We start from the raw sequence: 17,233 nt of genomic DNA on the forward strand, positions 1-17,233 counted from the left end.
ATATCATTTTAACAACTGGGTTATCTACAGGAGAATTGCAGCTTCATAAATAATATAGACCTGCATTTCTCAAGCTGATGTTTATCCATTGTTACCATTTAGGAATTTGTGGTGTCCACAAATGCTCTTTGGAGGAAAGTCATTAGAATAACATCAAGTAAAAACAATGCTATTGTAATGATGCATGTGTGAAGTACATATACAAGTGGTGTACTTTACAATGACTGAAATAAAACCTATTGCATCCTGTTTTGAGTATACAACTGTTTTATGAATGTCAACTGTGCATATTACGGTAAAGGTCTGGACTTTCCCTGGAAGCTCTTTAAATGCTGTTTTAACTGAGAAGATGATAAGTATGGATATAAGCTGGGTTTTTTGTTGTTTTGGTTTGGTTTTTAGTTTGTTTTCAATCTGGATTGAGTTTTGAACCCAGGCGTCTTTTGCTGAGTGAAATCTACCTAGTGCATTATCATCTATATAATCAACAGGCCGTACAGAATAACAAAGGGAGCAATCTGAGTGCTGGTTAACAGAATAACTGACTGTGACCAGAACCTCACTTGGGACTATATAGTCTGTAGTCAACAAATATTATTTCCTCCAGCAGTCCTTCAGTAGCCAGTATGTGGCGAGAGTTAAGGAGAGGCAAGGTAGTGAGAGTAGGAGCTTTTTGTGCCGATGTGAGGATGCTAGTGCAGTGGCTTTGTCCCAAAGATAACAAGAAGTTATTCCAGGGACCTGAGGGCACATTCTTTCAACATGGAGGAAAGGCAGCTCTAGAGCCCAGTTGCTCAGACATTGCACCACATCCAACATATGTTTGCCCTAAAGATAGGGTAGTGTCAGGGGGTAAGAAGTCTGTGACTAGAGGAAGCAGCATGCTGGCAATACCCACCCATGCAACTGCTCTAATTGACATGTTCCTTTGGTCCAGGACTTTTTTAAGCTCTGAAGGCCCAACAATGCCCTTTGTGTGTCAGATGAAAAGAGCTGGTAAAGTCTCGCAGGAATTCTGTGATGGTTGAACATTGAGCCTAAATCTTGGTTTTGCCAGATTAGCACCTGATCTTTCTTTCCTTTATGGCAGCCATAAGGAACAGATGGTGGAAGTGTTGGTTATTTCAAACCAACCCTGGCTGTCTTTTGTATGTCCTCAAAAGCTGGGATCATAAAAGAAGATATTAAGAAGGCAACAGCAGTCCACTTCGGAAAAGCCCATCAGGTGTGCTGAACCATCTGCTGGCTGCTAAAGGATCTGACTTGTAGGAAAGGTGGGCCCAGGGTCCTCTTTTCTCCAGGTCCTCTGTGCTCCAGCGTAGCCTGACACAAGACGGCTTCTGCCTAGAAGTAACACAGCTGTGTTGGTGACACACACTGTGTGTGTATAGAGCACCAGATGAGCACAGCTGTGTGGCTTCCACACCAGGACTGGCTTCTGTCAGCTCAGCTGGGAGTACGGCCAAGATCAAATCTGTTTGTCTGTATGTGCCTCTAGACGTTGTCTTATTTTTTATAAATATAGGTAGATTCTTCTAAAGGGTTGCATGGGTCAAAATCAGATGAAAGAGCTCTTACAGAAAAGTTAAAAAATGTTTTCTTTAAAAGCATTTTTAAAAGGAATCAGTGTTTACTTTTTGCCCAACTCCAAATTATGTTTAGTAGGCACGTACACAGTCTGAGATCTGACATAATCCTCAAAATAAATAATATGACAAATGGAAGCTGATGCTGGTTTTGTGTTGTTGTGTAATGGAGTTAGAATAATGACAGGACAATAATATAATAGAATTCTGCAATGCCCTCACTCTACTTGACTTTAAGTGGATGTAAAATCTTAGAAATGAGAGGACAATAAAATAATGCTTTGTAAAAAGGATAAAAGAATAATGTTACCTAAGTCTATTAGTGACATAACACACTATGAATGCACTTAAATTAATAGCATCTTTTACCAGTAGATATTTTTCAATTACTGTAATGCTGAAAAAATAAACAGAACAATAATGTAAAAATGAAAGGGATATAGGAAACTAATTTGTTTAAAAATATGTATCTATATAGAGAGACACATACATATATATACAAACACAAGCATTCTCATGGCTTGGAAACAGTTTGTATATTCCATATAATTTAATCCTGTTAGGATGTGTCATAGTGCCCTCTCTCACTCTCCGAAGCAAGTTGCCTGCTACTTGGTATTTTGGCAAAGCTGTGTGGCTTATTTTTGCTTTTTTCCTTCCTGCACAGTGTGTTGTTATTAAGAGGTCTTGCCACGACAAGTCATTACTAACCAGGAGATCTTTCATGCAACAGGACTGTCCTGGCTTATATGCCTGTTGTCTGTAAAGCTTTTTTAACCTGTGCTGTATTCTTAAACCTTTCCTAGAGAACTAATTCAACACCTTGAAATCTGGTGAGAGTTTGATTCACATAAAGGCAAGATCAACATACTAGAGGAATGATAGCCAAATGTTTGTAAACTACTTGGTTATTTCCCTGCAGATCTGTTTTAGGGTATTTTTAGTGTGTGGAAGACCACCTTAGTGGTTTCTGCAGAGTGTTTCGCTATCATTGTCAGTAAATAGCTGCTCAAATTCGGGAGGCAGAGAGAGTCCTAGTGCTGACTGCTGGTTCTTTAGGTCTTTTTAGGTCTCATATTTTGAGCATTTTGTCTACAGAGGAGAGAGTGGATGGAAGTGTGTGTATGCATAGGAAGTAAAAGCCTTGTTGTGTGTTTTAAACTTGGTTTAGCAATGGTCAGGCTTGATATAGCTTGCAAGACCTGGCCAGCAGACTGAATAAAAACAGATAAATATAAAGTGTTTGGGAACTCCTGGCAAAAGCTCCTTGTAAATAGTCACTACAATTGATTTCAGACAATAATAAAGAGGCAGAAGTTAATTCAGTTCAAGATTTACAAGATCTGGAGGTATGCATACCATGAGTTTCTGCAGCTGCCAGCCAACACTTTCATTTGAAATAATGGCTCACCCTGCTGAGCCACATCATGAGAACTTGCTGCAGATATCAAACGGCACAGGCTGCTTTTGATGGGGGAGTGCTGCTGAATTTTTCTAGCTAGGAATTTCTGAAGGTACATGTGCAGCTAAATAGGTTTATAATGTAGACTTACCAGTCTTGTGATTTAGTCTGATCTAGGAGCATGGTCTCCTGCATACAGAGTTGCTGCCACTGTTAAGGTTTCCTCCTGGATCTCGACTGGACTCCTACAGTATGCTGCTCTGTGGGACGGCTCTTTCAAGAGTCTCAATAAAGTCTGAACAGCTGAACAACCTGTAATGAGACACTTGATGGAGCTGCCCCACAGGGCTGTGTAAAGACCACAGCAGTGAGTGTAAAATTGTTGAAGACACCACAGGGATGAAATCAGACAGTGAACTCAGTAGCACGAGTGATAAACCACTGTCGCTCGACCATACTTGCTGGTCAGGATGCTCCAGTAGGAGTTTCATTATATTGTGGCGTGCATTTTGCTGAAGATCTAAGTGCCAGGTGCTTTTACTGGGTTTAATTTGATGCTTACTCCCATAACTTGATATTCCTCACTCACTGAACCAGGTGATTTGAATTTCTAAACAGGCTTTCATAGGACTGGTAGGACACTAGGTTCATCCCTTCCTTGCATTACAGTTATTTCTTTCCAGTCCCTGGAAGGTGTCAGCTGAGAGTTAAATTTCTGTCATCAGACACCTACCTGTGCCCTATCCTTTGTAAGTAAGTCTATCAATGTAACTTGTAAAAAGCAAATGTCAAGACATGCTACCCTTTTCTTCCACCCAGAAGCCTGAATTACGATGCACCAGAGGCTGGCTGCATGTATTGCCTGGCTTTCCGCAGCCTATAGTGCCAGCAGCCAAGCCTATGATCCATAAATTGCGCAAGGTTCCCCGGGTAAAGGGCAAAATATGTCATTGTAAGAGATTATAATAGTCTACCTTATTTTGGGGAGGGTACATCAGTCAGATGAGGTGGGTGAGTGTCAGGAAGTTGGGCTTTTGGTGAAAAGCTTGCCCTCTGCCCTGTTAGGAATAAAAGTGCACACATAGATCGACACTGTAAAAATCATAAAAAAATCTTAGTTAGCTATAAAGATAGCAAACTGTAGCAGTTGTTCCAAAATAGATATTCTTTAACGTGCTCACTCTTTGGCATTTAGTAAGCTTTCAGGGATGGAAAGAAAGGAAAGTTTAATTTAGAGAAGCCTCCTGCCCTTCTTAGCTAGGGATCAGCTGCCCAACATGAAATAATAATGCATTCAACTGTCCATCTTCTGGTAAGTAACCTTTATCATCATTGCATTCACCAGCACTAACAGCAAACAGTGAGTATGAAATGTATGAATTCAGGGAAAACTGATAGGGTCTTTGTGACCTTAATGTGATTATATTTGTGCTAATGCATACAGTATAAAAGAAACTAGAACTCTCAATATGAAGGGTCCAATTCATAAAAAATGTATGCACCATTAGCAAGGGATTTTTATGCACTGTACTTAGGGGGTGAAGAAAAGTAGAATGAGCCTATTTTGAATAAAGAACGTACTTCTGCAATTATATTCCTTCACCTTTTCAGCAGTAGCAATGCTTTTTTTCTCACGTAAATTATCTAAAGTGGAGGAATATTCATATAGGCACCAACAAGAAAAAAATTCACTTGAGGAAAAGAGAAAGAAGAGGATTAAGACAACCAAAGAGAAGCAAAAATGAAGATGAGAAACAAGAAAATTTAAGGCAGCTGGGAAGGCTGGTTTTTTGCGTAATCTGTGATTTTTGTCCCTTGGTATGGTAGGGTTTTTGTTTGGTGGTAAATATAGCTGGTGGTTGCCCAGGAGAAGTTCTTTGTGGTATGAATCACTTTAATAGCATGATTTTCATTATAAATAGTCATAGAGTTTTAATGTTATCAGTCCTGATACAGAAAGATGCAGGTGCGTAAATACAAGCCGAGCTCTGTGCATATGGGTAATGAGGACAGTGATTTCAGCTACTTTATGTGTCTTGTGGGAGAAGATCCTTAGGAGAAAATACCCCCAGGGACCAGGAAGAGGTGAGATTTTGTGCTCTGCCGGCAGAATGATTTTGAGCTTTGCAGTGATTTTGGTAATTTTGCAGTTGCAACTATGTGGCAGTTTCAGGTAAGTATAAAACTGTGTGTTCTACTTACTGAAGTGCTGAATGATATAGTTAGTAAAGCAATCTGCTGTATTCGTTCTGCTGTCTAATGCAATCCATTTTCCATGCAAGACTTCTAGCTTTTCTGTACAGGATATTGCATTGACATATATGATAATGTGGTAGATCATTATGGCATTTCCTTATCACACCACAAACTTGTTCAAAGGTAAACCGAAAGGTTTTTATACATAGGGTAGGGGAACATTAAGAGTGTGAGCTATGTAAGCTGAGACAACCTGACATTGTGGGACATCAGCACAGTACTTGTATGTTGTACTAAAATGATTGAACAGTACAATAGTATTGACATCGCAACATCGTTAGGTTTCAGAGTTAGCAGGTGCTGTGGTAATTCTGCCCTCACCCAGATTTCTACTTGTTGATTTTCTTAGTGAGGCTGAAATCACGGCCTAACAATAAAAGCTTAGAATCTGAACCAGAGGTCAGCAGGAAAACATGAATTGCTTAAGGATCTGTGGGATAACCTGATACTTTGAGAAGTTTTATACAATCCAGATGAGTGAATTGTATGCCACAACTTGGTCATGGACTGCAAGAAGACAACCATCTGACTACTTAAACTAAATATGAGAAGTCCAAGCTTAAAATCATACCTTTCAGTGGGTGATTCATTACTGTAATTTAATTTCTGAGCTTGATTTTCTTAGCTCAGGTAATAGGAACATCTCTAATAACCATAAGATAATACCGATGTAAAACCGATTCAGCATAAGATCTTGATTTTTTTTCTTCTGCAAGTATTATAAAACTTTGATGTGTTTGTGAAATTCTGTGTAGCAATCTGATTACTAAGGTTTTAAGGTGAGGTGATTTGGAAGGGCTTCCTACCTACATCTGAGGCAGCAGGGAAATGAAAACAGCGAAATTAAAAACCACAATATGGTTCTTTGCGGAAGAATGAGGATTGTTTGGAGGGAATGTTACATTTTTTCATTATCAGCTGCATCTTTTTCTTTCAGCTATTAAAATTTGTTCAGCAAGATTGCTCCTGGTATAATTGCTGACAATTAAGGGCTCATTTAATGAAGAGCTGTGTTACTTTAATCAGAAATGATGGACTTTCGCACACCATACCTGATAATTTGAATATTATCAGTTGATCTATTTAATGCCTTTAAAAAAGTTATCTTTTTTTCTCCTGATAATGTCTCATGATCTAAATGCAGCTATGTTACATGCTCAGACTGTGAGTTTATTAGTTTTGAAAATGTAAGACTTCTCACAGGCAGTATTTTCACTTTAATGATTTCATTCTTAAAGCTGTATCTTTAATGTGAGTTGACTCAATGAGTAGTAAAAAAATACTCTTGATTTCTTATTGTTACAGTTACTGAGAGATAAATGCAAGTAATTTATTATCACATTGTGGAACTGTATCTAAGGATTTTAATATGAAGTATTGCTTGAAATGCTGTGTTCTTTTATTAATGTTGATTCATTTAAAATATTTGCTTAAATGTGTATCTCAGAAGGTTTTATATATTCTTTTGATTAGTGAAAATCTAGTATTATTAAATTTGATCTTGTATGTTTTTCAAAGCATTGAGTCCTAGAGAGGTGGCCCAGCATCTCCCTGGTTCTGATATATGTGAGAAATATTGAATTCCTTCCTGAAGACAATGAGGAAGTTACTTATTTCCAGATCATCTGCTGAGAGTTGACTTACGCTGTGGTTTGAACCCTGGCTTTGAGTGAGCTTTGGTGCATTTTGAGAGGAGACGCTGCTGCGCACCGTGCCTTCGAGCAGGCACAAGCTCATCTCTGCAGATGAACCAGGAGGTCCAGGACAGAGCGGGATGTATGTGTTTAAGGCACTTGATCATATATCCCGTAATGCTCTTCAGTATAGTGGCATTTGCCAGTCAGCTGCAGCTTCCCTGCAAGCATCAGGCATCACGTGAGACCAGGGCTGCTGGGACGGGCAGTGCATCCAAGTGCAGGGTGCTGGGCGCATGTACAGGTTCACCTTGTCAGAGCTACTGATAGCCCTGGAGTAGCCAAGGAGTCACAAAGCAGTTTTGCATTTTGACCCGTTCTTTCCTGAAGAGTGTAAATACAGCTGGGGAGGTGTTGGTGCCTAAACGGTGCTGATTTGAGACTCTGGATCCGAGTCGCTCTGTCCATTAGATGCTCATTTGTAAAGCAGGGATTAGAGCATTCCCCCCTTCATGGGGTGCTCGGAGATACAGACATTTAGAACTGAATTACCTGTTGTGTTGCTGAAGATGTGTAAGAAACAAAAAGGAAGCAAACTGTAGAAAGCCTGTTTATAACTAGTGCATTTACAGTTGTAATTTTGTGTGAGACTCAGAGACCTTGGGGATGTGGAATTTCTTTTTCCTTCTGATGTTTCTCTTGTGGTTTTCTCATTTTTGAAACAGATATTGTTCAACAAGATTTTTTACTTAGTTTTGGGGATTTCATTTTTTTATATTTTTTGGTAAGGGGAGAAAAAGGTTGCGTTTGTTTTACTTAGCTTTATTTTAAATAATATTTTATTTTAAGAGGGTTATTTTACAATGTTTACAGTGCACTTCAATTTTTTATTGTGTCATGCCCTTCCAGCCCCTTGGCAGGATGAGAGGTGAGTGTATGTATTATATAATTTATAATTAATTTATCATGAATCACATATGATGAATACTGCTTATTAAATATTAAAGCCTTGTCTGCGGTCCTGCCTGTACCATGGCAGTAGCACTTGGGTCTGTTCATACGGTACCACTGAGCGAACTCGTCTGCTTAGGCTGCGATGGCAGTGCTCAGTTAGAAGTGAAGTCTTAGCTCCCTGCCTAGGCAAATGGTGTTAAGAAGAATTATTTCTCTTTCCAGAGTAGGTGCCCCGTTACTACCTTCCCCCTACCCCTTGTGCACCAGTAATCAGAGGTATTATGAGAATAAAATCTCTCCAGTCATAGCTGAGAACGGAGAAGGTGCTACTGGTAGCTCCCCAGCTCCATAGGGATTGCTATGAATCCTGGTTCCTTGCCGCCATACCCCTCGCGGATAGAAATCTGAGCAGCGCTGGAGGATAGCCTAACAGGAGGTAATGGCCTGGATCTGGACAAGTGGAAAAATCCAAGCCAAATTTTGACAGACCATTTATTATTAGTGAGGACTGGAATTTGGACAGGGGAATAATTTACCTGCAGAGGTCATGCCAGCATCTGGAACTAATGAAATCCCAAATAAAGGCAGTAAAACAGAGGGGGAAAAACAGTGTGGGGGGTTGTGCGCTGCCAGTTTAGGGTAATGGTCTTAATGAAGGTATTTTTCCAAATTAGTAGCAATGCGTCTGTGAATCAGAAATAGTAGCTGTGACACAGAGTTCTCCCAGCTCCTCAGATCCTTTGAAACCAGAGGAATCCACCCAGTCAACATTATGAGACAGAAGAGGTAAAGTAGCCTTCCACCAGTGTTTTTTGCTCTGCTTTGCTTTCCTGGGAGCTTTGACCTGTGCGTCTCAGCAAAGATAGTGTACAGCCAGGAACAAATGCGGTCACCGTGTGTGATGCAACAGAACTTAACCCTGAAATCCTCGCTTCACTGTGTTTACTGCCAGCCCAGCAGGAAGATTTTCCTGTGCCTTTTGAAAAAAATCTTGACTCTTGAGCAGCTTTTAGGGTGGGTAGATTAGAAGGGGCATGAGAGGAAATGTGAGAATTTCGCTCTGAGAATATGGCATGCATAATTTGATATCGGGTGCCATGTAAGACCACATTCATGCACATGAAAGTGTATGCTGTTTTGCTGAAATGCCTGCATCATAAGGAAAGTGAGCTAGAAGCAGCAGAGTGTTAAAAATAGCACTGAAATAAAAAGATACATCATCTGCGATGAGTGACCATATGAAAGGAATGTAACCCTCAGTGATTCCAATTAGTGCAATGCAAAAGGAAAGGAGTGTAATTAATTTTGGCTTTATGGTCCTATATAAACCAGTATAACCCAGTTGTACTACACGCAGCTTGTGAGATGAAATACTGCAAAATCCTTAGGGTACAGATAAGAGAAAACAGTGGTTCTCAGGATAGCCGCACCATGGAAAAAAAAATGCTAAAGCACAGGCATTGTTCTTCAGAACTTCTTACTTATTTTCTGAGAGCTCAAGCTGTAGTAAATGCAATAAAATGGACTTCTACTGAATATTTCACTCTAGTTATGTTCTCCCAGAGCATTCATAGGACAATTTAATGACAGGACAGATTATCAGGAGCTTGTTTTAATATTAATTAAATCATACACAAAGACAAAATTCTCAGCCTTTAAAATTACATAAACAAAATTGACTTATAAGATTTGATCTTAATGGGGAGTGATATATTCATTGGTATTGAGCCTTTGATCTAATATCGCTTTATACATACAGCTGTGATGAGAAGATTAAAAAAACCCCACAACAATATGTGGAAATTACCAAAGGTAAAATTGTGTTTAGTAACATAACACTTTATTTTGTATAGGAGGAACCCATACTGAAGAAAACCTCTCTTTGGTCTTAGGCATAGCAGCAGCACTGGGATTGTAATGCATTTAAAAGAAACAGTTTTCGCTGAATCTCCCATATCTAGTTACATTTCTTTCTTTTCAAGTAACTTGGATGAGTAAATTGCACATAAAAAATTTAGTGACTGTGTCTCTTTTTGCATGTTATTAGGCCACTGTTGGAGTCCTCACCAATTATAGTAGGTCAGCTTGTTCTCATTATTAAATGACAGTGGTCATTAAAATGCCAAACATATTTTTATAGAATTCACTTTATAAAATGTCAGCAAGTCTGTATATTTTTATTAGTTTCAAATCAGATATTTCGATAGACTGTAAGTATTCCCAAAGCAACGTCCGTTTCTGACTTTTTGAGACCACATGAAAATATTACAAATTAATCAGATTTCCAGATTTCTGCATAAAACCTCTGCAAATTTATTGTTTAGTCCTATTCTAAAATACTGTTATGATTGACACCTTGCTGTAGAGATAGAAGTCAATTGAATAATATGTAGCAGTCAATTTTATTTGTACCTTAATATGCTGAAGGGTGTTTTTTTTTCTTCACATTTCCATTATTTATAAATCTGTCCCCTTGGAGAATATATAGAAGAATTTGTTTTAAATGAGCTGATAATACCCTCTTTAAAATTTATAAGTATGACAGAATCATATCCTTTTTCCTTACTGCGCCAGGGTGTGCCAATAAACTGGTTCTGAATTATCTTGCACTTGCTATTCATAGGACAAACATTGGAAAAGAACATCTTGTTAAGGTTTACTTAGAATTTCAACCACTTATCAGAAAAAACTAACAGAACAGGAACTATTGTACCAACCGGGAAACTGACACCATTACTAGAGTTTTCTTTTTAAGAAACCACAGTAGTCTTGCAGCTACTTTTGATACCTGCTGTCATTCCTTCAGCTTCCAAGGTAAATGTGGGCCTGATCACCAAAAAACTTTCTGAATCAATGCAAGTCCTTCAGCCAGAGGAAGCGGAGGATTGGGACGTAGTTTTGAAAATATTTTGGTACTTTCTTGCAACTGATAGGACATTTCTCTTTCTCTTTTTCCTTTCCAAATCTGTATTACAGACTTCAGCAAAATCCAGTAGGGCTGGACTGTGTTCTGGGCTTAGCAAGTCATTAGTACCCAGCATATAGTTCAATTGTTGGATCTCAACATCTCAATAAATGCTGGAAATCTTTGGTTTCACGGAATTTTGTTCATCTCCCGCCACATGCAATTTAGAAAAGAAGCTGTCCTTTGGAAGCATACCTGTTCTCAGTTTTTGTAGTGCCTTTTTATTGCACACAGTACAACCTTTGCTGCCTCACTAACTGACAAAAGAAAATACTTTATTAAGCTACAAAGTAGATGTGACCTGATTGTTTTTCAGATAATTTCTGCTTTCAGAAATTAGAATGGCTGATGCTCACCTAAGCGTAAAAAATGCAGTTCCCACACACGCGGAGTGCTCATGTACTGTATGTAAATTGATGTATAACGCAACCCACATTAGCTGGGTTGATGATATCTTCAGTTTCACTGCTGTCAGATTTTTGTAGCTCCTTGAATGAGTTGGCTGGTCTGAATGAATTTCAGCATAATTTATGCAGCTGATAAGTGATTTGAGTGCTTGAGTTATTGATAAAGCACTTTAACATATCATTTTCAGCTTGATGTAATGTGGCATCAAAGTAGAAGGTAATGTGGCAGTCCCCAGGCTTGATATTAAAGTCAATCTGCTCCTTGGATTTCAGAGGCCAGAGGAAACACAGTGCTGCCTGACACGAGCCCAGCAGACCAGCACCAACCTGGTCAGTCCCATCCTGCATTTCCTGTTGGGCCTCAGGTCAGTATGTTTCCTTTCAACTAATCGAGATGTGCAATGTGATGAAAAGTAAATAACTGCAGTTGGTCATCTTGGATCTGTGTAATATAGAGAACATGATTGTTTGGCTGCATTTAGTGTTACAAAAAGGGGCCGTGTATGTATCACATATGCTTTAAAAGTTACTTGTTTGGAAAGATTAGCTTTTTGTATGGTTTTCTAACATAAAACCTAAGCAGTTTTGCATATTTAGGAGGTTTAATTATTTTAATTTCTTATATAAGTTATTTTTTAAATACATGTAATAATTTAACATTAAAAAGTTCGTGCAATTTTAATGCAACCTTATTGGCTCTGGCAGTTCTGCCTGTCACACACAGCTCCTGTGTCAGTAAAGGCATTTAATTATCCTTTAAGCCAGGTATTTATTTTCTTTAGAGCAAAATGCAGGCATAATAGTATGACACTGTAAATATTTTAAAAGATTTCCCATATCACTTCACGATTTTATCCAAGTTCAGCTGTACTCTAGGAGGTTACTCAATGTTCTTCCACTTTCCAGTACAGTCTTGGTCCACAGAGTTTCTGGTAATTGTTACTGTAGTGTTTTCTGCTTTTACTGATCAGTATACAACTGGGGAAATTTGGGAAATGTTAGTATTTAGGTACTTCTGTGCTGACTTGAGTTAGGCCTTCTTGTGTTCATAAATTATCTTTGGTGCATGTGTAATGAATTTTCCAGTCTAGATGGTACTGGATTGCTACCAGGCTACGTGATTGTAAGGCTTACATCTTCAGCCTGTCAAGTTTGTCAAAACTTTTTGTGTTGGTGAAAATATGTGCTTTAAGATATTGGAAGCAGTGCTGTGCTGTGCTGTCTGTAATGGAACATGAAAGGTTTCCAAGCCAGAAGAGTTGTATGTAAGTGTGTAACACCGAGCTATGCACAGTAAAATAGGTTTGCTGTTTGTGTTTTGTTACAGCCGTTACTGACAGCCCAACAATTAGCCTCAGCAGTAGCGGGGGTGATGCCAGGAGGCACTCCAGCCCTGAATCAGCCGATCCTTATTCCTTTCAACATGGCTGGGCAGCTGGGGGGCCAACAAGGACTCGTCCTAACTCTACCTACAGCAAATCTCACCAACATCCAAGGGCTGGTAGCAGCAGCTGCAGCAGGAGGCATCATGACTTTGCCATTGCAAAATCTACAAGGTAAGTCATGTTTGTAATTTTTACAGTAGGTTCTTTTGCCTGTTTGTTTCACTTTCTCTCTTTTAAACTGAGTGATCTCTTTTTTTCCAATGAAATGTTGCTCTTGATGCATATTGAAAGTCAGTACTTGGATTGTTTTTTAATACTTGAGAGATACTTAAGGGATATTTGCATTGTTATCAGAACAGATTTGAGTTTGGGTCTTAGATTCTATGCGTCAGTAATGCAAAGTACTTGAATGATTCATTAGCCTTTTCTGTCATCAGTGATCAATGTTCCCTACTCACAGTTCACTTTAAAACTTGAAACGGCAGCATGAAGACAAATACTCTGTTTCACCACTGAGGGTAGCTGAAAGAGTAGGGGCAACTAAGAGTTTTCTCAGCTGTCATCAGTGCCTCAAATATTCGTTCTCATTCTTGCTGTGGGAGGTCTGCTTTATCAGTAAGGTTCTGCCATCCTCATCCAAGCTGTTGAGGGAGTTATATGACTCCAAAGTCAACAGCAAAAAGTTAATCTCTGTGTGTATCCCGCCCGTTGTCTGAGCTGTACCATGTTCGCAACAGTTCTACCCTAAGTTACCTGCTGCATTCTCCTTGGAATCTAAAATCAGACTGAAAAACAGTTCTCTAACATCACTGTTCTTCCCTAGTAGTCTCTGCTGTTCAATTAATGTGTCTAACACTGTTAGCAGCAGTACTCAATCCAAACACATATAATATAAAATACAGATATATTTATTTACTGTTCATAATTATGTTGCTTGCTTCTCAGAAAGCAGTTGCTGCTCAACAGAACTGAACCAAGTATAGCAAGGTAAGTATTAGCCAATATTTTACAATAGAATTGCACAGCTTTCATGGAAGAGGATGGCAAGAAAGTGATTGTCCGGTGTGAAAGTGATAAAGATGTGAGCAACAAGTATCAAAATAAAGCTTTAGCCCTTTTGATATATTTATTTTATTTCTTGCTGATGTAAATGCTAGGAAGAGTTCTTTTCAGACAGTATGGTAATTTTTTCTTAAATGAGTGCTCTGCATTACGGTGCCCTAAGTACTTTCTAGTTATTAAACTCTGGTGGCTGCTGATTAGCAGATGACTTGTTTGAAGCACGATATCCTACAGGCTGTGAAACAGAGAGAAGGAAGAGACAGCTTGTGTTGAACAAACTCCCGTACAAACCGCATGCATAGTACTCTCACCTGTTGGGGCAGCTACTTGCCTTTACCTTGTGCATGTTTTAAAGTTTAATGTCAACAGACCTCTCTTATCATAGTTGTAAATGGTTTTCACTTTAATGTTTAAAATAATGTCTCTCTCATACCATTAAGCTGCACCGAAGAACCTGTCATTCATAAATCATAGATGAACAGGACACACTAATGCACAAATTTTGCTTGTTTAAAATTTGAGAGTGCATGTAAAGTAGGGAACTGGAGATTAAAAAAATAATGTGGGAACAGGAGTGGGTAAAAGCAGATATAACAAAGTGAAGGAGAAGTGGCTTTTTAGCGTAGGTGGATGATGAAATCTTAATGAAGAAACAGGCATTATAAAAATGTATCCTTCCACTCTGGAGTGCCCCAGGTTATAGTTGCTGGGTATGTAGTATTATAAATAAACATAAGCTCGTGCAGTTCTTACGTTGTTTATTCACCCAGTATTGCAAAGCTGGAGGGTAGGGATTAAGCCAGGCAACCTTTGCTCTTTAGTTTAGCCATGGGTGTCTAATTGCTAGCTAAAAGGTGTAACTCTGCTGCCAAATAAATTTTGCAAGCAATGACCTTACCAGATGAAAAGGTTTCCTCTGTAATCTTTACAGATAGATAGAAGCATGGGATCAAATCGGGACTTGCTGGAGCATCAGGTACAGCTCTGTCTATGGATGCAATCCCATCTTCCATAAAGTAGCTAAATGGAACAGCACCCATGAATTCACCTAGTTGCGTTGCTGTTTGTCATCTTCTCTACTCTTCCCTCCCAACCCTCTAAGCAAGTCCCACTGCACTCATTTGGAAGTGAGACTGATACACAAGGAAATGAAGTAACTTGGTCAAGATAGCTCTTGAGAACCCTGAAACACAGTTGTAAGTTTCTGTTGCTTCCTGTGTAGCCCACTACCTTATGCATGTGTGAATGAAGGTAGGAGTCAGCTGAGAGTGCTGAGACCGTCTTTAGCTGTGTGGTATCATCAGTGATTGACTTCTGGTCCCTGGTTTTTGTGACTATTTGAAAGATAATCATAGAATATGTGTTCTGTTTTGTAGCCAGCGCTTTTACAGGTATACTCATAGAAGCCTATGCTTTAACCCCGTTTTGGTAATTCCTGCCTTTTGGGTGAAATCAGACCATCTGTCTTAAACCTCACTGTGGCACAATCGACTTAGTTGACTGGGGGAAATGTTTTCATGCCGTTTTCTAACCTGTCTTATTACTTCTCTTGTCATGCATGCTGTCCCTGAATTTCAGTGCAGTCAAGCACAGATGGCCACAGCTCCTGTGAGCTGGGTCTTCTGTCATCTTTTTCTTCTCTCATCAGTAAACTTCTAAACCTCTTCATCACAAACTACCCCAGCTAGGTAACTCAAAAGACACCCTGAAGACTTTTTGAATAACGTATGAATTCAGAAAAGTTGTGATCTAACAGAGTACTTCAATCAGACTAAATGCCGATCAAGGAAGTAATACCACTTCATTTTGTTTGATCCACATGCATGTTTAAGTGATTTTATTCTCGGGAACTTTCAGGTCTGGTCCGGGGTGAAGTAAGATAATGTTTTTTTCCCAAATGTGTTTATTTTACATTGTTCAGTTGCTATATGGTCCTGATCCAGCACTGAGTCAACAGGAATTTTGTTGCTGTAAGTAGAAAGAGATTTAGGCTAAGCCTCTTTCAGAACTACTTCTCTTGATACATACTTGATTATTTTCTGTTCATTACGCTGTCATTTGCCATACACAGTGTAATACGAGATCCGTTCCCTGAGCAAATAAGTCAAATGGTGTGAACAGAAAGAAGGAAGGTGAATGTGTAAATTCTTGCTGTGAAACTTAAAAAAACATGTTTTCCCTGGCTTCTATTAAGAAAATTTCATATGCATGAGGAATATGCAAAGAATACAATTTAACTGAGATGCCAGAGGGTTGGTGGCAGAATAGAGCCATCTGCTTTAGAGTAAATGGAAATCCCTGAACATAACACAGATTCACCTATGGAATTCTGGCTTTCCACCAACAGTTCTTTGAAGAAAACAATAAAATCAACAAACATAACTTTTCACTGTAATCCTTTAAAAGCACTGAAGATAAAAATTTAAAAACCATCCAAGAAAGCTGTTGTCCCAAGGAATTTACACACCTGTTTTCCAATCAGCATTTCTTAGAATTAGAGCTGGAACACAGCTATCCTTTCCTAATCACCAAAAATTTTGGAGGTGTCACAGTAGCAATGGTGAGGTTGTGAGAAGAGGTGAGGCAGGTACCCTACAAGACAACATGTTGCCTGCCTGCTGCTTTTAGTCCATTGCTTCTTGGTCTGTCCTTATTGACTTAATGCAGAAAACACCCTGCCAGCTTTCCTCTTATTGTCCAAATGGGAGTTCATCAATATTGAACTTTCTGTCTTCAGGAAACTTTTCTTTGGGCTGAACAGTTTCAATTTCTGCATCTCCTTTGCCAGGTTTTTTGGGGAGTGTGTTCCTTTTTTTTAATTTTAGTTATCCTTTTCAAGAGCCTCCCCAAGGGACTAGTGTTTGCTTAATCTCCGAGTATTCAGTAGTGCCTGGGAGCTGATATTAATGGAAAGACATTCTTTCCTCAAGCCCGTCTGATTTTTAAATCTCAGTGTAATATTTATGTATATCTGAATAGAAAGATACCTGTTGGGGGGGCTGAGTTTGTTCTGTCTTGTTTTCAACATGAAATCAACAGGGTTAAAATTATATTCAGAAATCACTGAATAATGGGAAGGTATTCCAGTGCTGAGGAGTTGCTAAAGGCTGTCCCCTCACTTTGTTCACTTTCCATGACAGCCAAAGCAGTTTTAGCTAAGAAGTTAATGCATTTTAGCTATCCTTTTAGTATACCATACGTGTTTGAAATAAGAAGAAACTAGCACGGTGTTGCCTGCCAGCTCGCTGCTGGCCACTCGTGCACTGTGGATAAGAATTTGGGAGTCTCTCTGCAAAGGTTTGGCCCAAATATATTGCATTGCATAGCAATGGCACAACAGTATTTTAGATACATCCACCGATACAGAGCTTGAATGACATTTGAATCTTGAAAGAAATCAACAAGTTGGAGATTCTAGCCTCATGGCACTGAAACTTTGTGTATTTTATTTCCACTACATACTATACTGTTCCTAAAGTGGATGTCAATAATTTATTTCCAAGTCAGAGTTTCGCAGTCTTGAGTTCTGAAAGAAATGAGAACAAACTATCTCCCCAAATCATTAGTGAAAGGCTTCAGTGC

General features: G+C 39.0%; 1 protein-coding gene across 1 annotated transcript in view; it reads left to right on the forward strand.

Moving 5' to 3' along the window:
• The window catches only part of POU6F2 (POU class 6 homeobox 2), a 253,434-nt gene that overhangs the window by 60,630 nt on the left and 175,571 nt on the right, over positions 1–17,233 (forward strand). The window contains exons 2-3 of the mRNA XM_056338528.1: positions 11,478–11,569; positions 12,532–12,760. Coding sequence (XP_056194503.1) covers positions 11,478–11,569; positions 12,532–12,760 — 321 coding nt within the window. The remainder of the gene's footprint in view (positions 1–11,477; positions 11,570–12,531; positions 12,761–17,233) is intronic.

Source organism: Falco biarmicus, chromosome 4 (genome assembly GCF_023638135.1).
Source record: "Falco biarmicus isolate bFalBia1 chromosome 4, bFalBia1.pri, whole genome shotgun sequence".
NCBI classification, from domain to species: domain Eukaryota; kingdom Metazoa; phylum Chordata; class Aves; order Falconiformes; family Falconidae; genus Falco; species Falco biarmicus.